General features: G+C 34.4%; 1 protein-coding gene across 9 annotated transcripts in view; it reads left to right on the forward strand.

The window, feature by feature from the left end:
* Positions 1-27,529, forward strand: part of LOC114937862 (rap1 GTPase-activating protein 1) — a 142,111-nt gene that overhangs the window by 79,148 nt on the left and 35,434 nt on the right. For 8 of the 9 annotated variants that reach the window (XM_085484244.1, XM_029311842.2, XM_029311566.2 and 5 more), the window contains 2 exons: positions 11,441-11,537; positions 11,727-11,819. In XM_085484244.1, the coding sequence (XP_085340370.1) occupies positions 11,441-11,537; positions 11,727-11,819 (190 nt within the window). Of the gene's footprint in view, positions 1-11,440; positions 11,538-11,726; positions 11,820-19,499; positions 20,455-27,529 lie in introns of those variants that run through there. The other variant, XM_029311913.2, reaches the window with a different exon arrangement.

The following is a 27,529-nucleotide window of genomic DNA, read 5'->3' on the forward strand; positions in this document are numbered from 1 at the left end:
TACTCTCTTGAATAAGTAAGAAGTCTTGAATTTCGCTTATATTCGTGTTCCCCGGGAATGGGAATATGTTCTCCTCTTCTTATTCGATCCTCGCCTCGTTCACCACTAAATGCAAACGGTCGAACAATGCGCGACTCTTTATTACGATCGTGTATTCTGCACGAAACTGCATATGAAGTTGAAGCACGTGGGTGTGACACAGAAAACTGCGCCAGCGCACACGTGACGTCGTCGTAATCCTCGACGACCTATTGTTTTTTTCCCTATATTTTTTATTATTTTTTTAATGACGATCTAAAATTCGAACGAAAACATTCCGTCGTATCGATCCAGGAAATGGTTTATCCAAATTTTATTTATTTCGCTTTTTATCGATTTGCGTAAATTGCGATACCAAAACGGATGACGTATATAGATATCGAAAAGAAATACATTTTTATTCATGAAATTTTTCGGAGCAGAATTATTCTATTACACGATTGGGGAAAAAAATATGTATGTATTGGAAAAAAATTCCTCGGTTGACAAATTATAACCGTGCACTCGCTCACCCATGCATATGTCTCTTGATTTGTTTATCGAGGATTGATGAACGATCACTCCTCGACTGGTCGAAAAATCGGTTGACCTCGGATATAAGAGGGGAAAAAAATATACAGTGTCGCTAATAGCGGGGCTACGCCATAAATCACGTATGAGCTTGACGTTGTCAACGCGCATCGCCGCCGATTTATCGATTCGTCGAATTTTCATGCAACCGTGATGAAGCCGTCGTCGACAAACTGCTCTCTCCCCTATGGGAGAGAGACCCTCGATGAAATTTTTGACAAAGTAAACTAAACGCGCCCACATGTACACACCTATATTTGCAATTAAATGTGTGACGTGATGAAAAGGCTATGTATGAAATCTTCATATAGCTGATCATTATAAAAATATTAATTCTCTTTTCTCTTATGATTATATCTTACATTATTTAATTGTACATTTCTTTGTTAAATTTATAAACTGGAAACGAGAATAAAATTAAATCAATTTTTAAATAGAATTAAAATTAATTCAAATGAAATTAAAAATAAAATTTCCGTGAAGACGTGTTTCTTAAACGAATCGAAATAATATTTTCGATATAAATATTTAAATAAAATTTGACTTGTAGAAATTTTAATTGTACATTTCTTTGTTAAATTTATAAATTGGAAACGAGAATAAAATTAAATCATTTTTCAAATAAAATTAAAATTAACTCAAATCAAATTAAAATTTCCGTGAAGGCGTGTTTCTTAAACGAATCGAAATAATATTTTCGATATAAATATCCAAATAAAATTCGACTTGTAGAAATTTTACTGTTTTTATTCGCATTTTTTTCTCAGTCAAAATCATTAAAACTGCTGTCATGCTTGTACGACAAACGGATTATCCACTTCATTGACAGGAGGTGCAGGTACACATGGGTCGGATTTCTAACACCGGTTGTGCTTACCGATACAAAGGGTACCCTTTTGCTCTTTAATTTAATCCGTTTATTACAACATCCGACCGAACAGTACCCTTAAAAGACTCCTGGGAATGAAGAAGTAGAGGAACAAATTTTAGGAATGCGATAAATACAGAGTAGAAAAATTTGTTTTTCTATTATAAAAATGGTCCTCGTTAAAATTTTCGTGTTAAATATTTAACACATTTATGTCTTAATTTAACATATTGCTGCTGCGTTAATTAAACTTAAATGTTAAATGTTCAAACAACTGAAAAGATGTAAAAATAAAACAACATGCATATCTACTTTCAATTTTACACAATAAATAAGTTCTGTTTTATTAGTTACAAGATTTATCTCTCTGTTAAAATTTTTACATTAAAACTATGTTCATTTTACACAAAATTTATTTTAAATTACATGAAGGTTCGCATTTATTTTGTGTTAAAATATTAACACAGAGTATTTGCCTCCATTTAACGTACCTATTTATATTATGTTAAATTAACACAAAAATTTTCATGGACTGTTTGAACATGCGATATCTGTGAAATTTCACAGATTTTTCAACTGTGTATATAAAAAATAAAAGAAATTGAAGTACAGTTTGTGGAAAGGAGAAAAAGCGAGATGGAAAAATATTAGTAATAAAAAAAACCGCGACTCGGTATGGTCATTTGAGATCGAATGGAAGAGAGAAATGAGAAGAAAGAGATTTCGGGCAATCAATCATAAGCGTTTGCGCGCATGATGGCACGCGTATGTGTGTTATGTATGCCTGCGTATATTAATATATATTCATGCGTGATATTCGCGCGCGAGCTCGCTTCCCGGACACATCTGTCCGTCAATCTGCGGGACCCTTTTCTGCATCGCAAAATGTGCGCGACAGTGGATGGGCGAGGTCGTCGCTTTCGGGAAAAAAATGATAGATATTTATCTTGTTGCATTTTTTACGACAGTCTGATTGAACGCGGTCGGACGGGATAAAACGAAGAGAGAGAGAGAGAGAGAGAGAGAGAGAGATAAAATTTTTAAACGCTGTTCGTTCAAACGCGTGACACATTTAAATTGGTATTTAATACCTTAGTCATCGTATAAGAGCATTAAATATCGTAACCATTAATTTATGTATCAAACAAGATAATAAAATGATATTAGTGTACCGATACAAGTCGCGATATTTCTCCGAAATTTACTGCGTTCGGATCGATCGGATACATCGGACTTGACCCATAGAATAGTCAACGTATTACGTAATGGAATGCATCAGGAATGCATGGGGAATGCGTAAAGGACATACAAACACACACATATGTGCGTCGATTAGTCGATGAAATCCTGCTCTCATCGCACGGCATTTACACGATATCGTGAAGGATCGTTAGTATAAAGTCACCGACAATATATAATTGACTTATTAATTTACTATATTAATATATTTTTTATATATATAATAATAAATTAATATATTAATATTTATTTAAATAATATATATATTTTTTAAATATCTATAATGAGATTTTTATTGAATATAAATTACTCTAAAATGAAAATGAAAGAGAGAGAACACGATATATACATTCATCACTTTAGTAATCTGATAAAAGAGCTAAGGTGCAGTAACTCTTGCTTGCCGTGTAATTACACGTCGATAAATTGAAAAGAAGTAATACATTGTAATGTCTTATTGTTAATTTATCGTATATAGAGTGAGGGAGAGTCGCGCGTTGATCGTAAGATACAAATCATGTTACGTTATGTTTCCTGCGTGTATATATAGGTGTACGCTTAACGACAACAGCATTCTAGTCGACAATATATACACGCGTGTACGATATTTTTGTCGAAAGTGATAAACCCGTTGTATATCTACTAAATAAAGACAGTTGCGCGATAACTTTCACAAGATAAAATTCTCTCGTTCTCGAACCCGGCCGCGATTTATCGAGCAGTAATCGAGGCGGTGGCGACTCTATTCTCCGCGAGTTCCCGGATCGCTTTATTATGTCGTCCATTATATCGCGCGATAAATATAGTTTGCCCAAATACGCGAAAAACAGGTAGGAATTCTCGATTCTCGTGGAAAAAGTACGTGTTTTTCAGATTTAATTTCGCGAAACGAACAGTCGAATAAATGTACGAATCTAATTTCCGTCGAAATTGTATGGCGCGTTTTTTTTTTTTTGTTTTTTTTTGTTTTTTAGTTTTTATGTAAATTTACTCCGAAAAATAATGAACGAATTAACAACGACAGTTTAATTCCGCGCGATTTTTACTTTTTCGATAGAAAATTTCGAGCCAATTTTCATTATTAAGCTTCGCGCGCATTGTTGAGAATACCGTACGGAAATGTGGTTATCGATTTGCGAATGTTTATCTTTAATAGCGTATTTGTTATTAGTTTATATTTTATGCGCAATATTATTTTGTCAATTTGTGATTTTATTCCAAAATACGCTAGAAAATTATACAACGACCCAATTAGTTAATTGTAAATATACACTTTTAGTAAATTACATGTGCATTATATATTAATATTTCGATTCTATGTTGCCATAGGCGCACTTTTTTTTTTAAACTGTATTAGCGCACTCGTTAATCGGGCGAGAATTGATGACTGTTGAACTTCGATGACTCTGCTCGGGATTTTGGACTCTCGTCGTCCTGCGCGCGCATTGGAAAATTGATTTTGCAACACGCAAGTGTGGCACGACGTCTGCCACGAGAGAACTCGTTTGTCCGGTTACTTTCCATTCGCGTGTACACTTTGCTCGCATTTTTTTCCTTATTTTGCTTTCCATAAACGCGCGAGGTTATACGGGGCCGAGATGTTAATTTTTCCTCTTTTTTTTTTTTTCGTTTTGCTTTGCACTCACTAGGCACTCTCGAAACGGTAGGTGAAAAATCTCGTAACGCGCCGTTAATCTGTCGCGCGCGTGTCACTTTAAAAATTATCGCCCATTTTTGTTCCGTACAACTGAAATGTGCGAATGATTTCGTTTCACGCTCCGACACTCCGCGTCAGTTTTATATTGACACATCGATGTTTCAACAAAAAAAAAACCGCCGCAAACCTTCAAATTTGCTTTGTTACTCATTCATTTTATTCTCGGCGAAAATTGACATAAAAAACAAAAATACAAAAAGAATATGATAAAATGGGAGCAAGAGGAAGCCGCGTTACATTATTCACTATTTCATTTATCATGTAAGAGATATTATCTCGCTAATTCGGACTTGGATGAAATTCTCGATATCCTGTTTGAAGTTTAAAAGTGGCGGTCTCGAAAAGAGGGTGGGAAAACATTTGCCAAATTAGATGCCGGAGCCGAACGAAGCGTAATCTCCGCGAAGTGTGTACTTGCTCGCAATTGTTAGGACGTTCATCCTGGCGTGTGCGCTAATTTTTCTCTTTGTTCGTCCTGCCTGTCTAGATGAGCGTCCGGCCGAGAACCGTCATTCGAGCGTTTTATTAAATTAACTCGTCTAATTGGGCGCGTCCATTATTCCATGGATCCCGGAGCGCGCCTGGTGGAGTATTTCGTAGAAACACGATCTCCAATGAGAACCGTGTGCGCAATTCCATACGTTGAATACGAATGACGTAAACCCGCGCCGACTTTTTTCGACCCGACAACCGACGAGCGAGATCATAAAGAGGCCTCAGATTTTTTTTTAGGAACGAAGTTTGATCGGATAAAATTTTTGACAGCCGAAAATTCCGAACAGAGATTCGGCAAGAATAGTGAATAATTCTAGTTTTTAGTTTCTAATTTTTCGCTAAAACAAATTTATTGCACAGAGAGAATTTTTTCTTATAGAATCTCTGCTTTGAAAATCATTTGGAAAAATTTGAGGAGTTTCTTTGTGATCAATATTTCTAATATATAATTTTTCATATATTTATCACAATAAAGATATTAATATCTATCACAATAGTTATGAAACGTGTTCGATTAATTTTATTATGTACATATTCGCAATACTTTTTTTGTGTGGTAAATATTAATCAGGGAAAATTCTTATAAAATTCTTCCAATACCATATTGTCCCACGATTTTCAGAATAAATACTAAGAGAGAATTCTCTCCGTGTATATTTTTATTTTATTTCCTATTTTATTTATTTTCATGCGACGAGAGTTCGCTTTTGAGAAAACATTTAAATGACATATTAGGTTTACAGAGATTATAAAGCGAGGCTTTAAAAATATCCGCGCGCAAAATTACGCGTTATTTGAGTGGACCGGTTAACGCCAGGTCGGCGAAGGAAGGAGGAGGTGATCTCGTTTGCGTAATAATCGGCTTGGGAATGGAAAACGACAATGGCGGTCGCGGCGGAATGCACGCGGGACTTGTCGACACCGATAGATACGAGACGATAAATGTCAGTCGCGAGATTGCATTGTCCGCATCAGGAATCGACAAATGATCGTCGTTCATAACGAAGAGAGAGAGAGAGATCGAGAAAGCGATGATTTGCGATCGTTAAATCTATACAATAGCACTCTCGGCACGTTTTGAGAGACTCGAGACGATCTCGCAATCTCGATGTTTATGGACGTGCAATTTCTTAAAATTTGTGTTAAGGGAATGCTGACTGTGTCTGTTTTACCGACTTTGAGTTCAAGGGCTTTTCTTTTCATTGGCTACACAGATTGAAAAATCCTTCTCCACAATTGAAGTACTGATAATAATGAACGGGGAGCGCCGTAATTTTGTATAAAAAACCAATAAAATTTACAAAATTAATTTTTTCATCGGCATCTGGCGTCACCTCATAACAATACTTATTTAATACAAAAGTTCTGCAGTTTGTTCGTGCACAAAATATGGCGCTCCCAATAGAGATGACATGAAAGAATAATACAGAAGAATAATACTTTCATTGTGGAGGATTTTTCAATCTGTATATTCAATAAAAAGTGAACCTAACCTAACTTAAAGTCGGTAAAACAGAACTACGACAGCATCCCCTTAAGGGCAGTCTGAAATGTTCATTCTTTCTTTTTTTTTTGCCCAATTTTGCTCCTTTCTCCGTTCCTTCTTTCTTTTCTCCGAGCCGACACTAAAACCCGGTTATGGCTGGATGAGAGCTTCGAGGCGGTCCTTTACAGCGTCGGACCGGGTTTACCGGGTGTGCGGAATGCGCAATTATCGGCGGATATGCGACAATAAATACTATAGTCGGAGAAGGGAAGATCATCGTTTTAGAAGCCGATTTCTTCTGTCGAGAGAGAGAGAGAGGGATCGTCGCTTTCACAAAGCTTCTCTTTCGCAATGTCGCGCGAAGATCTCTCGCCGCTTTTCGTCTCGTTACATCCGCATGCATCGCTCTCTAGAGCGAGATGATGCACTTGAGATGACGCTAGAGCGAGCTGAATCGATGCAAATTGTATCGATTTTGCGAACACTGGCATATTCGAGTGGGAGATGAGCACCCTTGCTGAAGATACATGTTGCGCATGTTAAAACGGAGTAAAATGTTTAATATGCGATACGTGTGTTTAAAATATGCAAAATACGTGTATTTAAAAAATATTTAAAATTACACACATATACGTGATTCGTAAATTATAAAATAAATATGGGTAATGTTGATTCAGTATCACCGCAAGGTACTGCAAAACAAATGGAAGATGTTAAATAAACATTATGTTAAATAAACATTATTATATACATACATAATCGTAAAATTTTAGATAAATAATATATGCATTTCATTACATTAGTATACCTTTCGAATAATAATAATAATAATAATAATTATCATTATTATAATAAATTATTATTATTATTATTATTATTATTCGCGGACGTCTGTTATCTCACACTTGCACAATTGCTAACCTGCCGTGAAAATGTTGGCGAATTTGAAACACTATGCGCAATTGTGGAGCAATCTTCTCTCTTTTTCTCCAGGAATGAGTACGAAACGATGCCATTACCAAGATGATGTCGTTCGAAAAAGTCCGCAGCTGTCGTCAAATGTATATCTTTGCTTCTACCTAACTCGTTTTCGCTTCATAGGAAATTAGGCAATCTCATTTTAAAAAAAACGTATCTGCGAATCCCAAATATTATGGAACATTGCCATTGGAATTTAATCCAACTTTTAATTTTAATAAATGATAAAAAGGATATTGAGAGTCTTATTGTTAGATACGCAGATAATAAAAATTTTCTAGTTACACGGAGAGAATTTTTTCTTAAAATTTATCCTAAAAATCATTATATCGTGGGACAATTGATTAATATTTACCACAATAAAAAATATTAATATATACCTAATAAAATTAATCGAACATATTTTAATAAATCTTATTACGATAGGTATTAATATTTTTATCGTGGTAAATATTAATCAGAGAAAGTATTATAGGTAATTCTTCAAAATTTTTCAGGGTAAATTCTAATTGTAAGTAAGTGTAAGAGAAAATTCTCTTTATGTAAGTCTAGATACTAAGTAATGAAAAATCGACGAAAAAACTGTCTGTATCACGCGATCGTAATTATTTCGATTTAACTTTCGTCGAAAAATTCTTTCTCCTTTTCTTGCGAATGAATTGCAATTAATAATAGCATACGAATCGGATTGCTGCGCACACATGGTCGTGCGCGCACATACTCGATTTATTCAACAATTTAACGCTCGGATAGAGCCGGCTCGCGCGCCCTTGAATTTCGAAGAATGACCAATGAATCGACCGCGGCCGTTTACGCTTTACGTCTTACGCGTGATTTTCTCTCGTGCGCACTCTCCTCCGCCGCGAGATCCTTTGGCGAGGTCGAGTTCCTTCTCTCTCTCATCGCGCGATAGAAATACGATCGTACGAAGCGATTATTTCTTTGCGGCACACAGAGCCTTGGATAATTGCTATCTCGCTTATTGCGCCTCTCGCGATCTCGCTCGTCGTTGCGTTTTGGTCAGCGAGTATTTGGAATGGATGCAGTGGCGTAAGCTCGAGTTCTCCAATTTATAGTGTATCTCTAAATAAGTGCGACAAATTTTCACAGATCATTCTTTGTCGAAAATTAAGGGGGGTTTCTTATATAAACATATTTTTATATAAAGATATTTTTATATTTCTTCTTGAGGAGTTCCAAAGAGGAAGGTCAAAATTATTTTGTTCAATTTTAGAAAAAAAAATTGAGAAAAAAATAAAAACTTAATTTTTATCTCTCTGTTTAAGAAAGAGTAAAACTTCTCAAGGAGGGATATAAGATAAGGGATGTAGATAACAAATAAGAGGGAAAGAAACAACTCTTTCTAGATTTTGAGAAAGATATTGATCGTTCTCTTTAATATATTGTTATATGTTATAATTTCTACAAATGTATATTGTGATACATAAATTGTAAATATTATATAAAATTTGATAAATGATGTATTAATTCTCAGGAATGTTATCGAATTTTCAAATTAGTAATTAACCTCGTTTTCAGCCAAACATTTTATATATAGAATATAATATAATATTGAAATAATTGCATATAATATTGAAGTAATTATCGCGAAAATTATAATGTTTTGGAGTAAAAACTTATAATTATACACACGAAACGCTTCGAAGATAAATACAATATTTACGCGAAATATTTTATCGATCGATTTATAGCTATATACTAATTAAATTTCGTGTCTAGAGTCTAGAGTAGATACTTTAATATCTCAAGTAAAAGTCCAGATAAAATTTTTTCTATGAAAAATTATGTTCCGGATTTTCCTTTCCTCGTGAAAAAAGAAAGAGGGAAAAAAAAGAGAGAACCTACGCCCGTGACGTGAATACTCGTTTCGCAGTCAGAAGATTTTGCGTTATGCAGAAGAGCATTCCGAGTAGTTCCTCGGCTCAATTCGACCAGGGCCCTGGTGCCTTATTAGAATTTATAGTCGGGGTATTTCAGAAAATTGCACGTTATCCGCTCTCGGTCGAGCATTTCCTAATGAATCCGGGACCACTTTTCTTCCTTTCATTGTCGAAAGATCAGTACGTTTGTCGGCAACTTTTTATCTACTATGCATATCTCCAACGTCAAACTTTCGCGAACGTTAATACGTTGTATTGACATACCACAAGTGCGTAATTAGCGAAAGAATATGAGACTGACAGGTCATTTCCTGGAAACTCGTAAATTATCAAGTGTGTGTGACTTTGATTTGCCTCTAAAGGAGAGAGAAAAGAGAAGAGCTCTATGTAGTCTCTTTAATAATTTAGACAAATCGTTCTGGCCATTAAAGAGAGAAATTGCTACAAACTGAGAGGCGCAAAATGGTGTCTCGCTTCGTCCTCTTTGCTTGCGAGACTTTCCGTATAATTTTCGTCGGATGTTGAGAAATTTATGATTCTACATTTCTCAGTTCTAGAAAAAGTTTTGCCGTTTAAAGAGAAAAAAAATATATCAAAACGCACCCAGATGGAAAACTTACAGGTTTCCACAGAATTATCGATAAAGAAAAGTTCGCGAACGACTCTCGATAATTTATAAGTTTCCAAATGATACAGTTTTATAAAAAATATAATTGGCTTATTCGAAACTAATTAAATCTTTAGTTTTTTTAGATCTGGTATATGACTCGAGATGAAATCTTCGTAATTGATGCGTTTTCTCATCAAAAGATTGACTAATCATTAATTTATTCGTTTTAATAATGACGTATTAATATAATACATAATTAATATAAATAAGTATTATATAAAATGGATGAATTATACATCTATATATATATATATATTATGCGTCTTATGCACGCCACAATATATTTCACTTTACCTTTACTTTCGTTATTTATCGCGCGTTGTGTCTACCGCGGCTTTTCCTCCCATAAATGGCTCCGAGTCGAGCCTCACAAAGCGTTTCACCTAAAGATTTACTCATGCGTCGCTGCAATATCTTTTACAACCTACAGAAGAAAGAGAGAGAGAGAGAGAGAGAGAGAGAGAGTGTGGTACATCTCGTGATAATATCGGTGTATAACTTACATACGGAGCGAGTTATTATGTGCCTCCGCGTGCGCGGAAATATGTTAATATGCCTATTTCTTAATGTACAACAACCGGTAATGATGCACTTTGCCTTATGGGATCGCGCGCAGGCAGATCGATCGATCGATCGATCGATCGATCGGAACGTGTTCTCGAAATAGCCAATATCTGCCGAGAGAAATCTGTGCGTTTAACCTTGCGCACTTCTCGAGATAGACCTGGCCTATGCATTTGCTAATGCATTATTTTTATCTATTTGTAAAAGGTTTGCAAATTAAAAACAATTCGGTCACTATATTATACTATAGAGCAAAGATTCAGCTTCCACTTTTAAAATTGCTGTGCGATTATTTTTAACGGAGTTACGAACGATCAAAGTGAAAATGACCATTTTCTCTTTAATTCTCGATAATTTGAGAAGGGAGAATTGAAATTTAAATTTAAAAAAATGATTTTGCAGGAAAAACTTCAGACTTTAACGCGAAATAGTAAAAACATTTTTTCAAATTTTGTTGTGCATGTGACACGTCTACAAAGCGAGAAAAACATTTTCATTTTGTTAAGTTTGTCATTTTTTGTATGTAAAAAGTACCATAACTGAAGAATATAAAAAGCAGCTGTGACCTTTTAAAAGTAGATATTTCAAGCTTTAAAATTCTTTCTTAGAATATAATTTCTCATTTTTTTAAAACAAAGTTATAGCTATTTAAAATTTGGCTATTTCTTAATACAATGTTTTTATTCCTTAATTATTTTGAGGAGTGTGTATATAAAATTTCTTTCTATTTTTTAATACTTGTATATACTTTTCAACATGGCAATAATGAGATAATATAGAATTTGAGTTTCAAGAAAATTTCTAATAAATTATATAAAAGCTTGAGATATTATTATGTCATGTTGCGCATTTCCTTTTTTTGCGACTTTGTGAAACGACTACTAATCTTTTACCCGACTCATTTATTTTGCAGGAGGCAGCAGTTGGAGCAATCTGTATACGAGCCCGAGTCGCGGCGAAGCACAACCGTGGAAGATGACAGACAAGGCTCCAATCCGGAGAAAGTCAAAGTGAGTCGAACCGCAATTATTCTAATTGATGTGCTATTCTAAATTGAATACTTTCCCGAGACACTTAGTTTGCGATTATGTTTAATTGCGCGTGCGAATGCGATTGTGAATTGAAAAAGCGGAAGAAATAAGAGAAAGGGAATGGAAGGAAGCCGGAGATTCAAGGACATTTGGAAAAATATGTTACAGAGCACAACGCAGGATCTGTTCGAGTTACTAGAGCGAGTGCAAAGTTCACGTCTCGACGATCAACGCTGCGTTCTACCGTCATACTTTTCTCAGGTATGTGCGAAACAAGATTTATTACTAAAGTTTATATTAAAACGTACATATATAAGAAGAAGCTTTTCTGCAATTTTTCTTATAAAAGTGTGAGCAAAAAAAATTCTGCAAAAACGATTTCAACTAAGCGCCTCTTGTTTTTTTTATCGCGTTTTTTAATTATAATATAATTAAAATATTTGTATATATTCAAGAGTAAAAATGCTTACGATGTGTCGGTTATTTTTCAATTTAAGGCGACTCTATACTGACATATAATACACATACTTGCGTGATACCGGCGCCCGTATATCCGAAAGAACAAAGCTGTTTTAGCCTCTCATTTTTAAATATCACGCGTTGCTCTAACTAGCATCTCCAAAAGCTGAATTACGTCGAAATTTACGTCATTTCGCTTCTATCTCACGCCTGTCACGGCCAATTTAATCCCAAGTAATCGCTTCGACGCGCCCGATGTGAGATCTCAAATCGTCTCAATGTCGCGCGTGACCAACATTTTACAAGTATACATTCCTGAAAAAAAAAATAACTAAAATATGATAAACATAAAATTTTACGAGGGTAAGAAATATTTTTTCCTTCATAATTTTCATCATAAAGTCTTACAAAATTTTGAAGCATAAAGAATTCTCTGATAATAATTTAAAAAAAAAATATCTTTTTTAATCAAACATTTTTTCCTTTACAATTTTCATCATAGTCTTACAAAATTTTAAAGTATAAAGAAATCTATGATAATAATCTGAAAAACATATCCTTTTCAATAAAATATTTTTTCCTTTACATTCATCATAAAGTCTTATAAAATTTTAAAGTATAAAAAAATTTATGATAATAATCCGAAAAGCATATCCTTTTCAATCAATTCTTTCTTTTCAATTTTCATCATAGTCTTACAAAATTTTAAAGTATAAAGAAATCTATGATAATAATCCGAAAAGCATATCCTTTTCAATCAAATATTTTTTCCTTTACAATTTTCATCATAAAGTCTTACAAAGTTTAAAAGTATAATGGAATCTAAGTTAATAATTCGAAAAGAATATCCCTTTCAATGGCAATTCGACGCAACAGCTCGGTATGAAGAGAACGATTAACATCTTGAACTTCTCAAAAGAGATGTAACTCGCACTTTTCCCAAGCTCACCCATTGAAATCACTCTTAATTGTACTTGTAATTGTTTGTTGGGCGCAATTATCGTCGAGCGAGCTTATGTAAATCTCTCGCGTGACGCGCGGCGTACGCATTCGTTCGAGACGAACGGGCCTCTGCTCGTTTGCGCGCGAAGGAGTCGGAGATGAATGAACAACCGTTCCGCGAAGCGGTGGAAGGAGGTAAAGAAACCGAAGATGAATGAACAACGGCGCGATCCGTCACGCTGCGGTTGCTGAGATGCAGGCGAAAAAAACTCGCGGAGACGAGTCGCTCGATCGATTCCCTCCTTCTGCTCACGATCGCGCCGAGATAATTCGTTTTCGTTTCGAAAGAAGGTGAAATCGTACTAGTCGCACGACTTAAATTGGTATACGACATAGAAGAGCGAAATTGAGAAAGATGCGTCGTTCCTTTTGATATCGGGTTTCATCTAAAATTTGATTGAATGCTTGATTTAAAATAAAATAGTGCAAAAAATATTTTATACAGATTACTACAAAAAAAATATTCCTTTGCGTGACATCTCGATAATAAATATACTTACTCATACGCAAATGAAATTAGCAATAACAATTTTTAGGATTTAAATAATTGAAGCTGGAGAGACTTTTGTATATAATTAATAAAAATGATAATTAAGGAGATCCTAAGCCGTTCTGTTTCATCAATAAAACATTTTTGCACATTCTTTTCTTTTTATTGGTTGAACAGAATAATAAATCCTTTTCCATGATTAAAGTAGATATATAGAAACAAAGCGCGAGCTTACTGATTTTATGTTAAAAATAATTTTTTTCTTTAATGGAAAAGCATTTATTATTCTGTTCAAGGAATAAAAAGAAAAGGGTGATATTTTATTAATAAGACAGGATGGCATTTAGGATCCCCTTAAGAGTAAAATGTCAACAGTTGGAGAATTATTAAATTGACACTTAATTTAATTAATATTTAAATATTTACACGAATAAAGTGTAGAAAATATGTATAAAACTTTGCTTTTTTACCATTTAATTTTTAATTTTAATCTACAACGGGACTTTAATCTAAAAAGCTACTTACGTTAGATCCATCATACTTTATTCAATCAATCAAATGACGCTGCAGGTTTTATTCGACTAAAGTAGGATCTTCTATTTTAATGGGAGAAATTAAGCGACTTTTATACTCGTGGGAAAAGTCGCGAATACGCGAAAAGAAAAAAATGACATGTCTGCAGGAAGTTGCGCATATGGGAATATGCTTTTGAGGAATATTACGCGTTTCTCGTTCCCCTTCTCGGCCGCGAATCGCGATTTCATCACACGGGTTGTAATCATCTGTGTGCCACATGCTATATCCCACGAGATCTCGTGAGAAGCATTCGCTCTTTTTTACTTACCGAATTCGTCTCTTCTTTTTCTCCCGCGTTTGCTATTTTTTACATCTGCCTGATCGACGGATATATTTTTGCTGCCGATAATACAGAACGTTTTAATGAGAGATTCCTGTTGTGTCGACGAGACGTATATCGACCTGGGATAAGGAAGATGTCTGTAGCAAAGTTTCCTTTATTATCAACGATTGAATTTATATTTGGGAATCCTAAATGCCGGCCTAATTTTATATTAGAATTTTAGATTTTATGTAAGAACAAAAATTTATAATTTAAAAAAATTTTTAATTAAAAAATTTTTTTTATTTTAACATAAAATTGGTAATCCGCGCTCTGTTTTTATGTATACTTCAATCGTGGAAAAGCATTTATTATTCTATTCAACCAATAAAAAGAAAAGCGTGTGCAAAAATGTTTTATCGATAAAACAAGATGCATTTAGGATTCCCTTAATATCATTAATTTTTTATGTAAAATGAAATAAATTATATATTGAATCAACAAATAAGAAAATAAGAAATAGTTACAAACAAAATAAAATTTAATTCAAAGAAATTTTAGTCTATATTTTTATGCTGATTTTTAAAAAATATTTTTCAATTGATATATGCATTAAACATAGGCGTAATTGAAAAATTTGATAATTTTATTAAATCCTTTTGAATTTATTAACTTTAACATTAGAAAAATATATATATTTTATTGCCTTCATACTGTCGCTAGATGGCAGAGGAATTGTGTTACGAAACAGTATGGTTTCAAGTCTGAAAGATTTGTGAAAGAAACTTTATTTTATCGCACATATTTATTTCAACTAATATTTACGTTTAGTAAAAAATAATGAGATTATGTTCAATATTTGTTTAAGTTTTCAGAAGAAAGAGAGAGAGAATTAAATGATACAGTCGCATCTTGTATTTTCCAAAATTGTGCGTGAAGCATAATGGAAATTTTTTATATATTTTTTAATATCTTTATATATTTTCTAACTATTAGATGCATATATTTATTGCTTTTTTAATAGTGATTACAATTTTATAATTGAACAACTATAATATTGCATTGTCCCATTTATTCAAAACACTTTTGAAACTTGGCTCAAACTTGTGCACAAGGTTAATAACAAGAATAATTTATTTTATTTTAAACAGTAGTTATCAATTATTACATAACGCATCAAAGTCAGACATTTTTTTTTTAAGTAGTAAATAATTATATACATGGCTCATTAAGTATGCGAACCGAAACTCCGAAACGCGTCGTTGATTCGTTCTCAACGCGTTAAAATGAAACGCAGTATCCAAAGGGCCTAGACACGGTGAAAGGGAGGGGAAGAACCGCGGTGCCACTTCCGGTCGACCAGGTAAGCGCGCCGGAAGTGCCGCGTCGAGTCGTCGTACTATGGCCGAACGGACGGGAAGATTTTCAGATTTGTGCCCTCTGCGCAGTGGCCGTGAAGATCGTAGATTTCGTGCATGTGGGTCCCCCTTTTTCACAAAAGATCGTCGCACATTACATTTGCGCTCTTTGTCGATTACGGCTGGGAGAATAATCAACGGGGAAGCATCGCGTAAAAAAGCGAGGATAAATTAAAAATTCTACATTTATTTCAAAGAGAGAGAGAGAACGAATAAATAAACAAGTTTTTTTACATTTACGAGCCAAATTGCGTCCTGAAGTGGACTTTTTGACAAACTTTTTATTTAATCCTTCAGAGGAATTTTTTTCCAACTTTTTTCCTCTCTATTTATAATTTGTATTAATACTTTATTACGCAACTGTTTTTAAATGGTGGGGTTTGGTTGTCGAGTTATTGGAATATAAATTTTTTTTTTTTGAGAATTTTTTTTCGGCTTCCCGATCTTCGACTGACAAAGCTGAAACCAGCGGTGTTACATTAAACGCACGGTCGTTTCCATTGATAGCGATTCAAATCGACTGCAGCTGCTACTGCTCGTTAATACTCGTTATCTCTCGACTAAACTGCATTGTGAAAAAAAAAAACCCGATATTGATATCTACTAGCGCACTCATTCATTTTCGACTATCAGCTCTCTTCCCTCTTTTTTGAAGTTTCAACTAATCTTCCGCCTAATGAAAGATTAATATAATACTTGCGTATATAAATCGGCGCCATGAACGCGTCAACCGCTTTCTGGGCGCTATAATTATCTACCATTACACAGTTCTAATTACACGTCGAGGATAATTCGAAATAATCGATCGAATGAAGCGAGAGTTACAATTTAATATCCGCGATTCGCTAATCCCGTTCCGACCTGCAATTCTATTCGCTCTCTAATCCGATCCGTTCAAATTCGATTTCATTCGCCATTATGTTACATATGGCGCAATGTATTGGTAGATTCGCGCTTAAATATTTATGTCAGACATTTATTTTTTTTTTTTACTGATTAGGGTTGTTTATTATTCGCCAGTCAAAAAATTAAAAGAAAATATTTCCCGACAGATTACAGGGTGTATACTCCCTGGAAAAAACCTGCGAATTCTCCTGGAATTTGATTTGAACTCGGGGAATTTTTTAAAAAATTGCCCCTTTGATTTTAAAATATAGTTTTAAAGAATGTAAAATTTATTAGTTTTATATAGTATAAGTATATATTTATATAAAATATTATTATATTTATATAAAATATATTTAAAATAAATTATAAGTATATATTTAAAAAATACTGAATTTATGCATGACAAATAAACTCATTTCAAAATTGTATTCTAAATATTATTTAAGATACTGCAATTTTAATTGGAATTTTGAACAAAAGTATACCTGAAAAATCATGGAATCCTCAGGGAATTTATTTCTAAGATTTGAGTATACACCTTGAATTATGATCGAAACGTGAGATTGATTAAAATAATTGACAGTATCGATCGAGAAATATTGATTCCATTCATTTTTTTAATAAGCAGAAAAAAAGAGAAATATACACGGTAGGTCGCCTACTCATCCGCCTACTTGTCTTCCTAGAATTTTCAAGAGTCGTGTATGTAAATAGAGAGGAAATTTTGTTTCGCCGCTTTTAGTGTTTTCGGACACGGGAAGTCGAGTAAAATAACGAGACAAAGAGACGCGGACACAAAGAAATGAGAAGCCTCCCATCGACAACGAAGTAAGTCGACCACGAAAGGACATCCGGTTTTCTCTCTCTCTCTAATTCTCCCTACATTGCCACAAACTCGGCGTCCGTTTCCTCTGGGTTTCACCTTCCGCACCACCTGTCCTTACCACGCGAATGCCAAGGGTTCACCTTGCTCTTGAAAGGTTCCCTCGTGTAAGCAAACGAATTTCACGTTCGTTATTGCACACGATTAATGTTACGTCAATGGATCCTCGCTTTCTATAAAAAAGACTTTTCACGCTTTTATATTATAAATAGAATAAATATGTAGAAGTTTAATTTTACACTCAAACGATGATTTGTCTACGGGGTGTAATTTTCGATAATTTTTCACGGATGCATTTGTAGAGAAGAAATGAGATTCGATTTTACGCAATTTCCGCGCTGAAAAAAATTATCAAACTGAATAATATTTATCCCATGAAAAACTTTTCACACTCTTTTATGTTATGAATAGAATGTTATAAAAAGAATAAATAGCATATGTAGAAGTTTAATTAAACTCTCAAACAATGATCTGTCAATGGGGTGTAATTTTCAATAATTTTTCACGGATGCGTTGTAAAGAAGAAATGACGGATTTTACGCAATCACAAATTTCTGCACCGAAAAAAATTATTGAATTGAATACTTATTTTGATATTGCCTTTTAAATCATTTATTTGAAACAAATGTTTGTCTGCTTTGAAAAGGATTTTCTTATATCGAAATAAATTTTTTTTCACATAAAATCAATAGTATTACTTTCAAATAAATGATTTATATAAGGCAGTATTGAAATAAAAATATTTATTCGAATTTAATAATTTTTTTTTTTTTTTTTTTCAAAGATATTCGCAAATGTTGAGATGAATTTTTTTTCTATATAAAATTGTTACGCGAGACTTTCGTTGACGAGAAAACAGAAACGGACTTACGTGTGTATCTTTTAATGAGATAACCTCGAAGTAAAATATAGACGGAACAAGAAAATTACGCAGTAAAGAGACGCACGTTTCCACGCCGCTTTACATACAAAAAGGTACTCCGCAAGGTTCTCTAAATCATGTAAACGAGCGAAGTGAAGAAAGATTCTGCATTCGGATAAGGGGTTTCTCTTTTCAAAGTCTTCAATGCGGCGCCAGTCGCGCAGTCGGGTTCGTCTAGACTTTGAGAAGAAAAGATAAAAAAGAAACGTTCGGGGAAAATCGCCATAAAATATCGGAACTTGTCCGACATGACCCAATTGATTGAGAATAGACTTGCGGTTAGACAGAAGAGAGAAAGAAGTTTGTAATACACTTTTGTATATTAGAAGAATCGAGTTTACAAGACGACAAGACGACCATGGTAACGATCGCGACTCGATGGCGGTGGGAGTTTTAAGAACGGTTGGACAACAGACCGCGATGCGCCGCTGGGGTGGGAGGGAGGGGGAGTTGAGCTGTCAGTGAGGACTTTTGGTCGGGACACGAAAGGTATGAGATCAGGGCACGAGATGGTCCATGACGAATATAAAGTATACCGCGTCTTTATTATTCTCTTATATTTAGTCTCTTGAAAATAATTATTTTATATTATAATATATATATATAATTATTTTCAAGAGAATAAATAAGGATTGTTAATAATTATTATATATATATAATTATATATAATAATTAATATGTATATATATATTGAAATTATTTTCAAGAGAATAAATATAAGCAGAGTTATTATTAATTATTACATATATAATTATACAAAATATTATATAATATAATCTCGTATTATACATACAATTAATTAGCAAACATGCGAGAGAGAAATATAGAAGTGATATATAAAAACGCGACAGAAATTGTGCACTTTTTTAAAAATTCGTATATATATCTATTCGATGGAAAAATAATTTTTGTGTAAACAATAAAAATAAAATTAGACAAAGATATAAAATGATATTGGGAGGCGCTGCCTTGATCCGTTACTGTCGAAACTCTGGCTTCGCCAGACGCGCGCTCAGGCGCTCAGTCGCGTCTCTGCACTCACAGGCGTGAGGTCACGTGGCGCGCCGCTCTTCGAGTGCCAGTGCGTCGCCCCGACCGCTTTGCCGCCTTCGCGCTCAGTGTCCCGCGACTCGCCGCGCAGTTGCTCGCGCGCGTCGCATCGTGCAGGATCTATTCGCGCCGCGTCGGAGTTGTGGTCGTTTTGCATCCTCGAAGTCGACCGCACTCGGCGACAACTTCGCGAAAGTAGTTCGTGCAGAAAGTGGAACGAGAGAGAAGTTTCGTTGAAATATATTCGCGCAGAATGACAGCCGCCACCGCGATCGCCGACGACGGTCGTCAACTTTGTCCGAATTCAGACTCCCCCGGACGATTCCGCGATTCTACGCCGTACGGCGGGTAGTACTCGAAAACCAGAGTGAAACTTTATATCCTTAGAGATTTTCGGCCTCTCGATCTTTCGTGTCGGAGCAGAATGTAGACGAGAGACGTAACGTCGACTCTTCCAATCTCGGCGCGCGAAGACCTGGATATCGCTGAGTTTTGAAGTTTTCTACGATATATATTGTCGAGCAGCCGAAAATATATTGGTCCGCGATTACAGCGTGCTTCTCTCTGTTCTCGACGAAGCCGCGTCTATCTCCACCTACCTATCCACCTACACGCCGCGGGATAGAAAGTAAATTCTATTCCGACAAGGTTCGAGTTCTCTCGACCCGTCGATCTTCGATCTCTCGACGATCGAAAGGAACGTGAACGTTGAAGCGGAGCGAAGTGAAATTAGCGGCGTGAATTTTCAGCGGGTGATATAAATCTCTCTTTTGAAAAACGGCGAGACTTTCATTCGACTTGACCCGCGGTTATGATGGGGGTATTGAGATGGAGGCACGATCTCCGATCGGAGGCCGCGACGCAGCAACAGGAGCAACAGCAGCAACAGAGATCGGAACGATCGGTCGGACACAATAATCATACCTTCCCGAAGCTCCTGTCGCAGGTGAGATCTCTCTTCCTCGATCTTTCAGGGTGTCCAGCAGTGAGGGAAATCTGGAAAAACAGGGATTGTCAGGGAATTTTATAAATCTGGAATTGTCGGGGAAAAAATGAGGAAATTTTACTATTTATCTGGATTTTTTCACATTATTCTACATTTGTCTCAATAATTTGAAATGTTTTATTTTAAATAAGTAATAACTTTTTATTGACTCCCCCAGCATGCTAATTATCTGTATTAAAAATCGATTCATCTACAGCGTGTTCGTTAATTTATATTCTCAACGTCGTGTTATTTTATTTCAATGTGTTTAATAGAGATAAAACTAAAAATTGGATATAATATAAATTAAAACGATGATTAATTAAATAGTTTATAGTGACGTTTGTTTCGATTATCGTACATAATGCACATTGTGTAATTGATTTAAATTTTTGTTTTAAGTTCCGAATCAATCTTTTTATTGTTGACAAAAATATCTCAAGGATTTCATGATTTAACATTTAATTGATTTATATACAAATCATATAATTGTATTTTTGGAAAAAAATAATACTAAGAAGTCGGGGAAAAAATTAATTTCTAGTCTTGGCAAATCTGAAAAAAGTCAGGGAATTTTTTTTATTGAGTCTGCTGGACATCCTGTCTTCATCATTAAAAACCCAGGTAGCAAAATATACGTCATTTTGATGCCGAATGACGTCAACAAGTGCACGGATCAACTTCGTCGTTTTGACGTCTAATGACGTCAGTTTGGGGATGCGATATAAAAGTCGATATTTTTTGGATAAATATATGTACTTAAAATTTAAAAGTTTAAATTTTTTAACATTTTTATTTAAAAATGTATAATCTATATTGCGTGAAATCTGTTATTTTTTTAATTACATTAATAATCTTTTGATGCATAATTTAAAACAAAACATTAATGCAGAGTAAAGTACGATGAAATATTGCATCGAATAATGAGATAACCGTATATACACGGAATATGAGAGAATAAAGTTTTTACAGCATAATATTACCGTAGATGTGAAGTTAATTCTTCGAATACTTGTAACGTCATTTTCATTGAGAAATACGAATCTGTTTTCATAATAAGCGAGAAGTGAAGTCGCTTTTGCGCGAATGGAAAATTATCGGAGCATTCTTCGCGCTTGTTTTCGAAATTAACAAAGAATTCTGCGTTAAAACCGCGTTAAGGAAACGACGCGACGTCGCGGAAAGGATAAGAAGAAAGACGCGGTAAATCGCGAAATGAGAGCGTTAACTGTAACGTCGGCCCGACGGTTTTGATCATTTTCTTAGCGCGGCCCGTTATACGCGTGCGGTATATGTCCTTAAAAAAGTCCCATTTTCCCACGAGTAATAGCCGTTTGCACGTGCGGATTTTTCTGCACTACGTGTATGTACGAGAGAGGAGGAGAAAAAAAAGGCATTCCCATATGCGGAACCGGATCTTTTTCTGTTTTTAGAACACCGCTGCTCGATTTAGTTCTGCCCACATATTCTAAATACTGTTCTTCATCATTAATTATTAGACGTATTATACCTAAGGGTATACCTAAATAATTTTACGAAATAATTCTGTGTCGAAAATCAAGGGTTTTTTATATAAACATATACTCTTACAAAATACATTCTTCCCTGAGGAGTTAAGTTTTTATTTTACTTTAAATATTTATGAATATCCTTTTTATTAGTGGAAAATATCCACCAAGTTTAATTTTATAATTTGTCTAAAAATTGAGGAAAAAATAACTTAATTTTTATATTCCACTTTAGAGAATTTTAATTCCTTAGGGAGGGATATAAGAGTATTATACAAGTAACTCATCCCTTTAATTCTTCTGCAAAGAATCATCTCCTAAAATTTTTGCATTATTTAGATATATCTAGTATAATTATTAAATACACGAATCGCGCGAGAAAGTAAAATGTGTCTCACAAAAAAGTAGATACCTAATTACACGGAGAGAATTTTCTTTTATAATTTACTCTTAAAATCGTGGAATTAGTATTGGAAGAATTTTATACGTTTCTCTGATTAATAATATTTACCACAATAAGATATAAAATATATTCAATTAATTTTACTATGTGCATATCTATTTTTTGTTGAGTTAAATAGTATTAATCAAAAAAACTTTTATCAAATTCTTCCAATGCCATATTGTCTCACGATTACCCTGATTTACAGGTAAATTTTAAAAGAAAATTCTCCGTGCAAGTGCCACAAATAATAAGATAATTTAATTATGTAAAAATTCCGAGACAAGAAAAAACAAAAATTTAATCAAGGAATATTATTAAACACATAAAAGGAGAAAAAAAAATAATCTCGCAAAGTAAATAATCAAGTATAATTAAATGCATAAAATTGTCGATAGAAGGGGAAAGAAAATTTTCAATTAAACGGTCGATTAAATGGAATCGACTCGACGGTCCGTCGTTATATCTCTCTGGTTTCGTCTGTCTTTTAAAGCCGCGGTTAGGGACTCATTGCGCACGCACCGCAATCGTAATTACATCCGAAGGGACCCTCGATCAGCGAGTTAAAAGGCGAGCTGCTCACTTAACGACTAGCCAGCACGTGCTCGACGACAAGCATTTTAATTTCCCGCGGAAGACATCGGACGACTCCGATCGCCGAGAGAGAATTACACTTGTCGCTTGCACTTGCGTGCGATTAAATCGCAGTCAATTATACATATATCATTTCTCCCTCTTTTTTTTCACTCTCGACTCCGCCGTGAAATTTGTAATCAGTTATTATGGGTTCAAATGAAACCGTAATGATGACTGACGATTCGAGCTGTTTTAATTAAGATATATCGAGAGGAATCAGGGTGTCCAGCGGTCAGGAAATTTTATCAATATGGAATTGTCAGGGAAAAGTCTGGAAATTTTACTATTTATCTGGATTTTTTCACATTATTCTACATTTGTCTCAATAATTTTAAAGTTTTATTACATAAATATAAATTGTATTTAATAGAGACAAAAGTAAAACATTGGATATAATATAAATAAAAAAGGTGATTATTTAAATAGTTTATTTTCACATCATTCTACATTTGTCTCAATAATTTCAAATGTTTTATTACACAAATATAAATTGTGTTTAATAGAGACAAAACTAAAAAAATTTGATATAATATAAATAAAAAAGATGATTATTTAAATAGTTCATAGTGACATGTTTGTTTCGATTCTCGTACATAATGCAGATTGTATAATTGATTTAAATTTTTGTTTTAACTTCGGAAACTTTTCATTGCTGACAAAAATATCACAAGGATTTCATGATTTAACATTTAATTGATTTATCATATATTTTAGATGTGTGCAAATAATATATTTGGAAAAAATAATACTAAAAAGTCAGGGAAAAAAATGCATTTCTGGTCTTGGAGAATCTGAAAAAGTCAGGGAATTGTTTTCATCGAGTCTGGACACTGTCTATAGTCGTGTTAAATAACGAGTTGAAAATAGGAACGATGATAAGTATTCTAAAGGTCGTATTCTCGGATGCGTATATATTTATGATTATCGCGTTATTAATTCCGTCCGCTAATTAACACGACTCACGCGATCGTTAGAGCGTTCCACTTTGAGACAGCGAATAGCTTCGTCTTCGGATAGAAGAAATTTATTTACGGGCATCCTTGAAGGCGTCGTCATCGGGGATCTGTACTTGAACACGTCTTGAAAACTTTCATTTATCGGCAACACGTGCTTAATATCCCAATCAGCGAAGAAGCGTTCGATCATTTCAGATTTTCAAGTACCCTTTGAGGACAAGAAATCGCGACTCGTCGGCATTTTTTATTACAGAATCGTCGACGTTGATTTAGATGTATTCTGACTGATTTTTTGTTCCTGGTAACATATATTCACCGAAACGATCGTTTCGCAAAGCGAGGAGAGATCATTATTCGCTGCATCTTGAAAAGGATTCGTCGCAATCTTTCGTCGCGAAAGCTCTCTTGTCTCTCGTTTTCCTCCTCGACGTTGCATAATTCATACTTACGGCGAAAGGGCGCGATTCGAATCTGTGGAATAAAAACGAACGACGCTTTCGGTGAAAATCGAATCGAAGTCGAAAACCACGAGAAAAGATGTACGGTGTATGTCCGTGAAAGACGAGATCGCAGGGTGAACTTGTTTTTAAAAGACTCCTCCGCAAAAGGGACCGCACAGCTGTTCGCGTGTCTCGAGCATTTTTTTCTTTATTTCTCTCCCCTCGTTTTGACATATAAGGCACTCGAAGCCAAAGCAAGCTCGCATACGAACTCGTACGGATGCACATGCACATCCGAAAGAAGCAAGGGAAATTTTGGCCGGTTATCATCGCGCTAACGATACGCAGGGATGTCCATATAAAGTGTGCTTCAAAAATATACGCGAAGAGAATTTTCTTTTAGAATTTATCCTAAAAATCGTGGTAATCGTGGGAGAATATATTGAAGAATTTTATGAGTTTCTCGGATTAAATATTTATCACAATAAAAAATATTAATGTTATTTAATTAATATGACTTATTAATATTACTATTAATTTGTACTATGTAATATTATTATATTTGAAAAAATATGCTGGTTTCTTTCGATCCAGCATAATCATGTATTATATGAAAGATTACAGATTATATGTAATTTCATAGAAAATGTGTATATTCTTATATATTTTCAATGATTATGAAGATGAGACTTTCATGATTTTCAGAGTAAATTCTAAGAACAAATTCTTTCTGTGTACCGTTTTTTTTTAACATTTGTAGATTAGCGGTCTGATTCGTCACAACTGAGAAGGTATGGTAGAAATAGACCAAAAAAAAATAAACGAGATAATGCAATCGTGATTAACGCTAATGACTATTGCGTTCGGTATAATTACGATGTAATTGGAGAATCGAGAAACAGGAACATATAAAATGCAGCACATAAGAAATTAGAGAGCATAGAAGGTTAAGAATTTTTGCACATTATTTTATTTTCAACTTTAAATAAATTTTAATTTATTTAACATCAGAAAATTTATAAAATTAAAAAAATAAATAATTAGCAATATGATCAATATAGTTTCTACACAGGGAAAATTATCTTTTAGAATTTACCCTGAAAATTATATTAATATGTTCATAGCAAATTTTACTATATACGTAGTAAAATTAATCGAATATATTTTATATCTTATTGCGATAAATATTAATCGGAGAAGCTCATAAAATTCTTCCAATACCATACTACTGTTTCACGATTACCATGATTTTCAGGGTAAATTCTAAAAGAAAATTCTCTTCGTGTATATATGAAAAAAAATCACTTGGTGTAGCTGGAAACAAAATTAGGTTTGCTCAGACGGGAAATGGTGCGCGAACGCGTTACAAGGTACCACCCTGTATAAACAACCAGGTGCACCGTTCACTTCGCCAGCTGTCGGACCGTCTGGCTTCCGGCTAACGAAAAATCGATCTATTTTATCCAGAATTCGAATCGCGCCCACTTGTTTTATATTTAACTCGCAAAAAAATATTAGTGCTTAAAATTGCATTTGCTATTTGCACCGAAGCCATAAGCATTTTTTATTCATATGTTGAAGCTGAATTTTTTCCCGATATCGGATCAGCCGAAAAATAAATTAAGATTGATGCGAGAATAACTAAGATTTCTTGCAGACGAAATTTATCGAAAGATAGTGTACTTCCGATGACTCGGTCTGCCAGTTTCGATTTTCGACCTTAACCCCGTTTTCGCGCGCGTAAAATCGGAGGCGTTAAACGCGATAAAAGTATCTATTCTCGAGCTAGAATAAGCTTGATTGGGTTAAACTACCCGCGAACGAATAGACATCCTCGGCAATAGACGTCGAGAGGAACGTAACGCTATACATATAATACATATAACAATCTTCCTCTGAAATGTGCAATTCTTTTAATTTTAAATAATTTTATCTTAGTATTGGTTCTTTCCATGACTTCAAATCTATCTATAAAATTAATTATACAATGCTAATTTCCATGTTAAAGACGTAAAAAAATTTGGACATAATTTCGTAAATTAATGCAATGTTGTTTTATAACTACCCTTGCTCTCTCCAAGCTTCAAGTTAGGCAGGTACGAGGTTGGTTCGCAAAATCGAAGGGAAAAAGGGGAACGTTAGCTGCATACGTTTTCCTGACCCCATTCTTGCTGGTCGACCAGTTCTAACGGTGACAGGATGAACCGGCGATAAGTTACTCTGTAAGACTCTATGAGTCGTTAATACGACGACACACGATAACGGCATTTATCAGGAATATTTTTCTTACCGTGTTTCCAAATTTGATTTCACGTAAATTTGGAACTAACGATAAATATAGCTGTTCTGCGCATCAACAGGATTTTCACTTCTCTAGGAAAAGTTAACATGTTTTAAATTTTATTTTTTCTTTATTTATTTTTTATTTTTTTATAATTTCACCTAACACAATGGAAACGAAAGCACTTCCGACTTGGTTTAAATTTTACATAATATAAAAAATTTAATTTATATATAATTAATGTAACAAATTTAATATAAAAAATTTTTCGGTTCGAGAGAAGAGTATTACCTTTTTTTTTAAAAAAAATTTTTATGTAATATAAAAAAAAAAATAGAATTTATGTATAAAAATAATGTAATAAATTGTTCTAATAGCATTATTCTAAAATATGTTAGTTTGAAGTTACGTTGGGACTGAGAGAGCAGCTTATTTTCGAAACGTAATTTCGGAGAAAGATGGAAGGTTGTGCACAATGCAATTTTCAGGATTTCCCTCGATCTTCTATCTCGTGAGATTTTTCCAAGTGCGATTGTTGAACATACGAATGATCGGAGTCTCTCGCCGGCTACGTCTAGCAATTTCATTCCTGGCACACCTCGCGAGTCCGTGTACATACGGGACTGTACATGGGCGCGTCCAACAATGCACGCCTGCACTGAATTATTCATCTCGCGAGAGAGGGAGAGAGAGAGAGAGAGAGTCAGCGACTTTTCTCTTTCTCTCGTCTCGTCTTTGCCTCATCTCTTTTTCTCGTACCTACTTCTCTGCCT

Source organism: Nylanderia fulva, unplaced genomic scaffold (assembly GCF_048542155.1).
Source record: "Nylanderia fulva isolate GAGA-0341 unplaced genomic scaffold, ASM4854215v1 Scaffold3, whole genome shotgun sequence".
Classification (NCBI taxonomy): domain Eukaryota; kingdom Metazoa; phylum Arthropoda; class Insecta; order Hymenoptera; family Formicidae; genus Nylanderia; species Nylanderia fulva.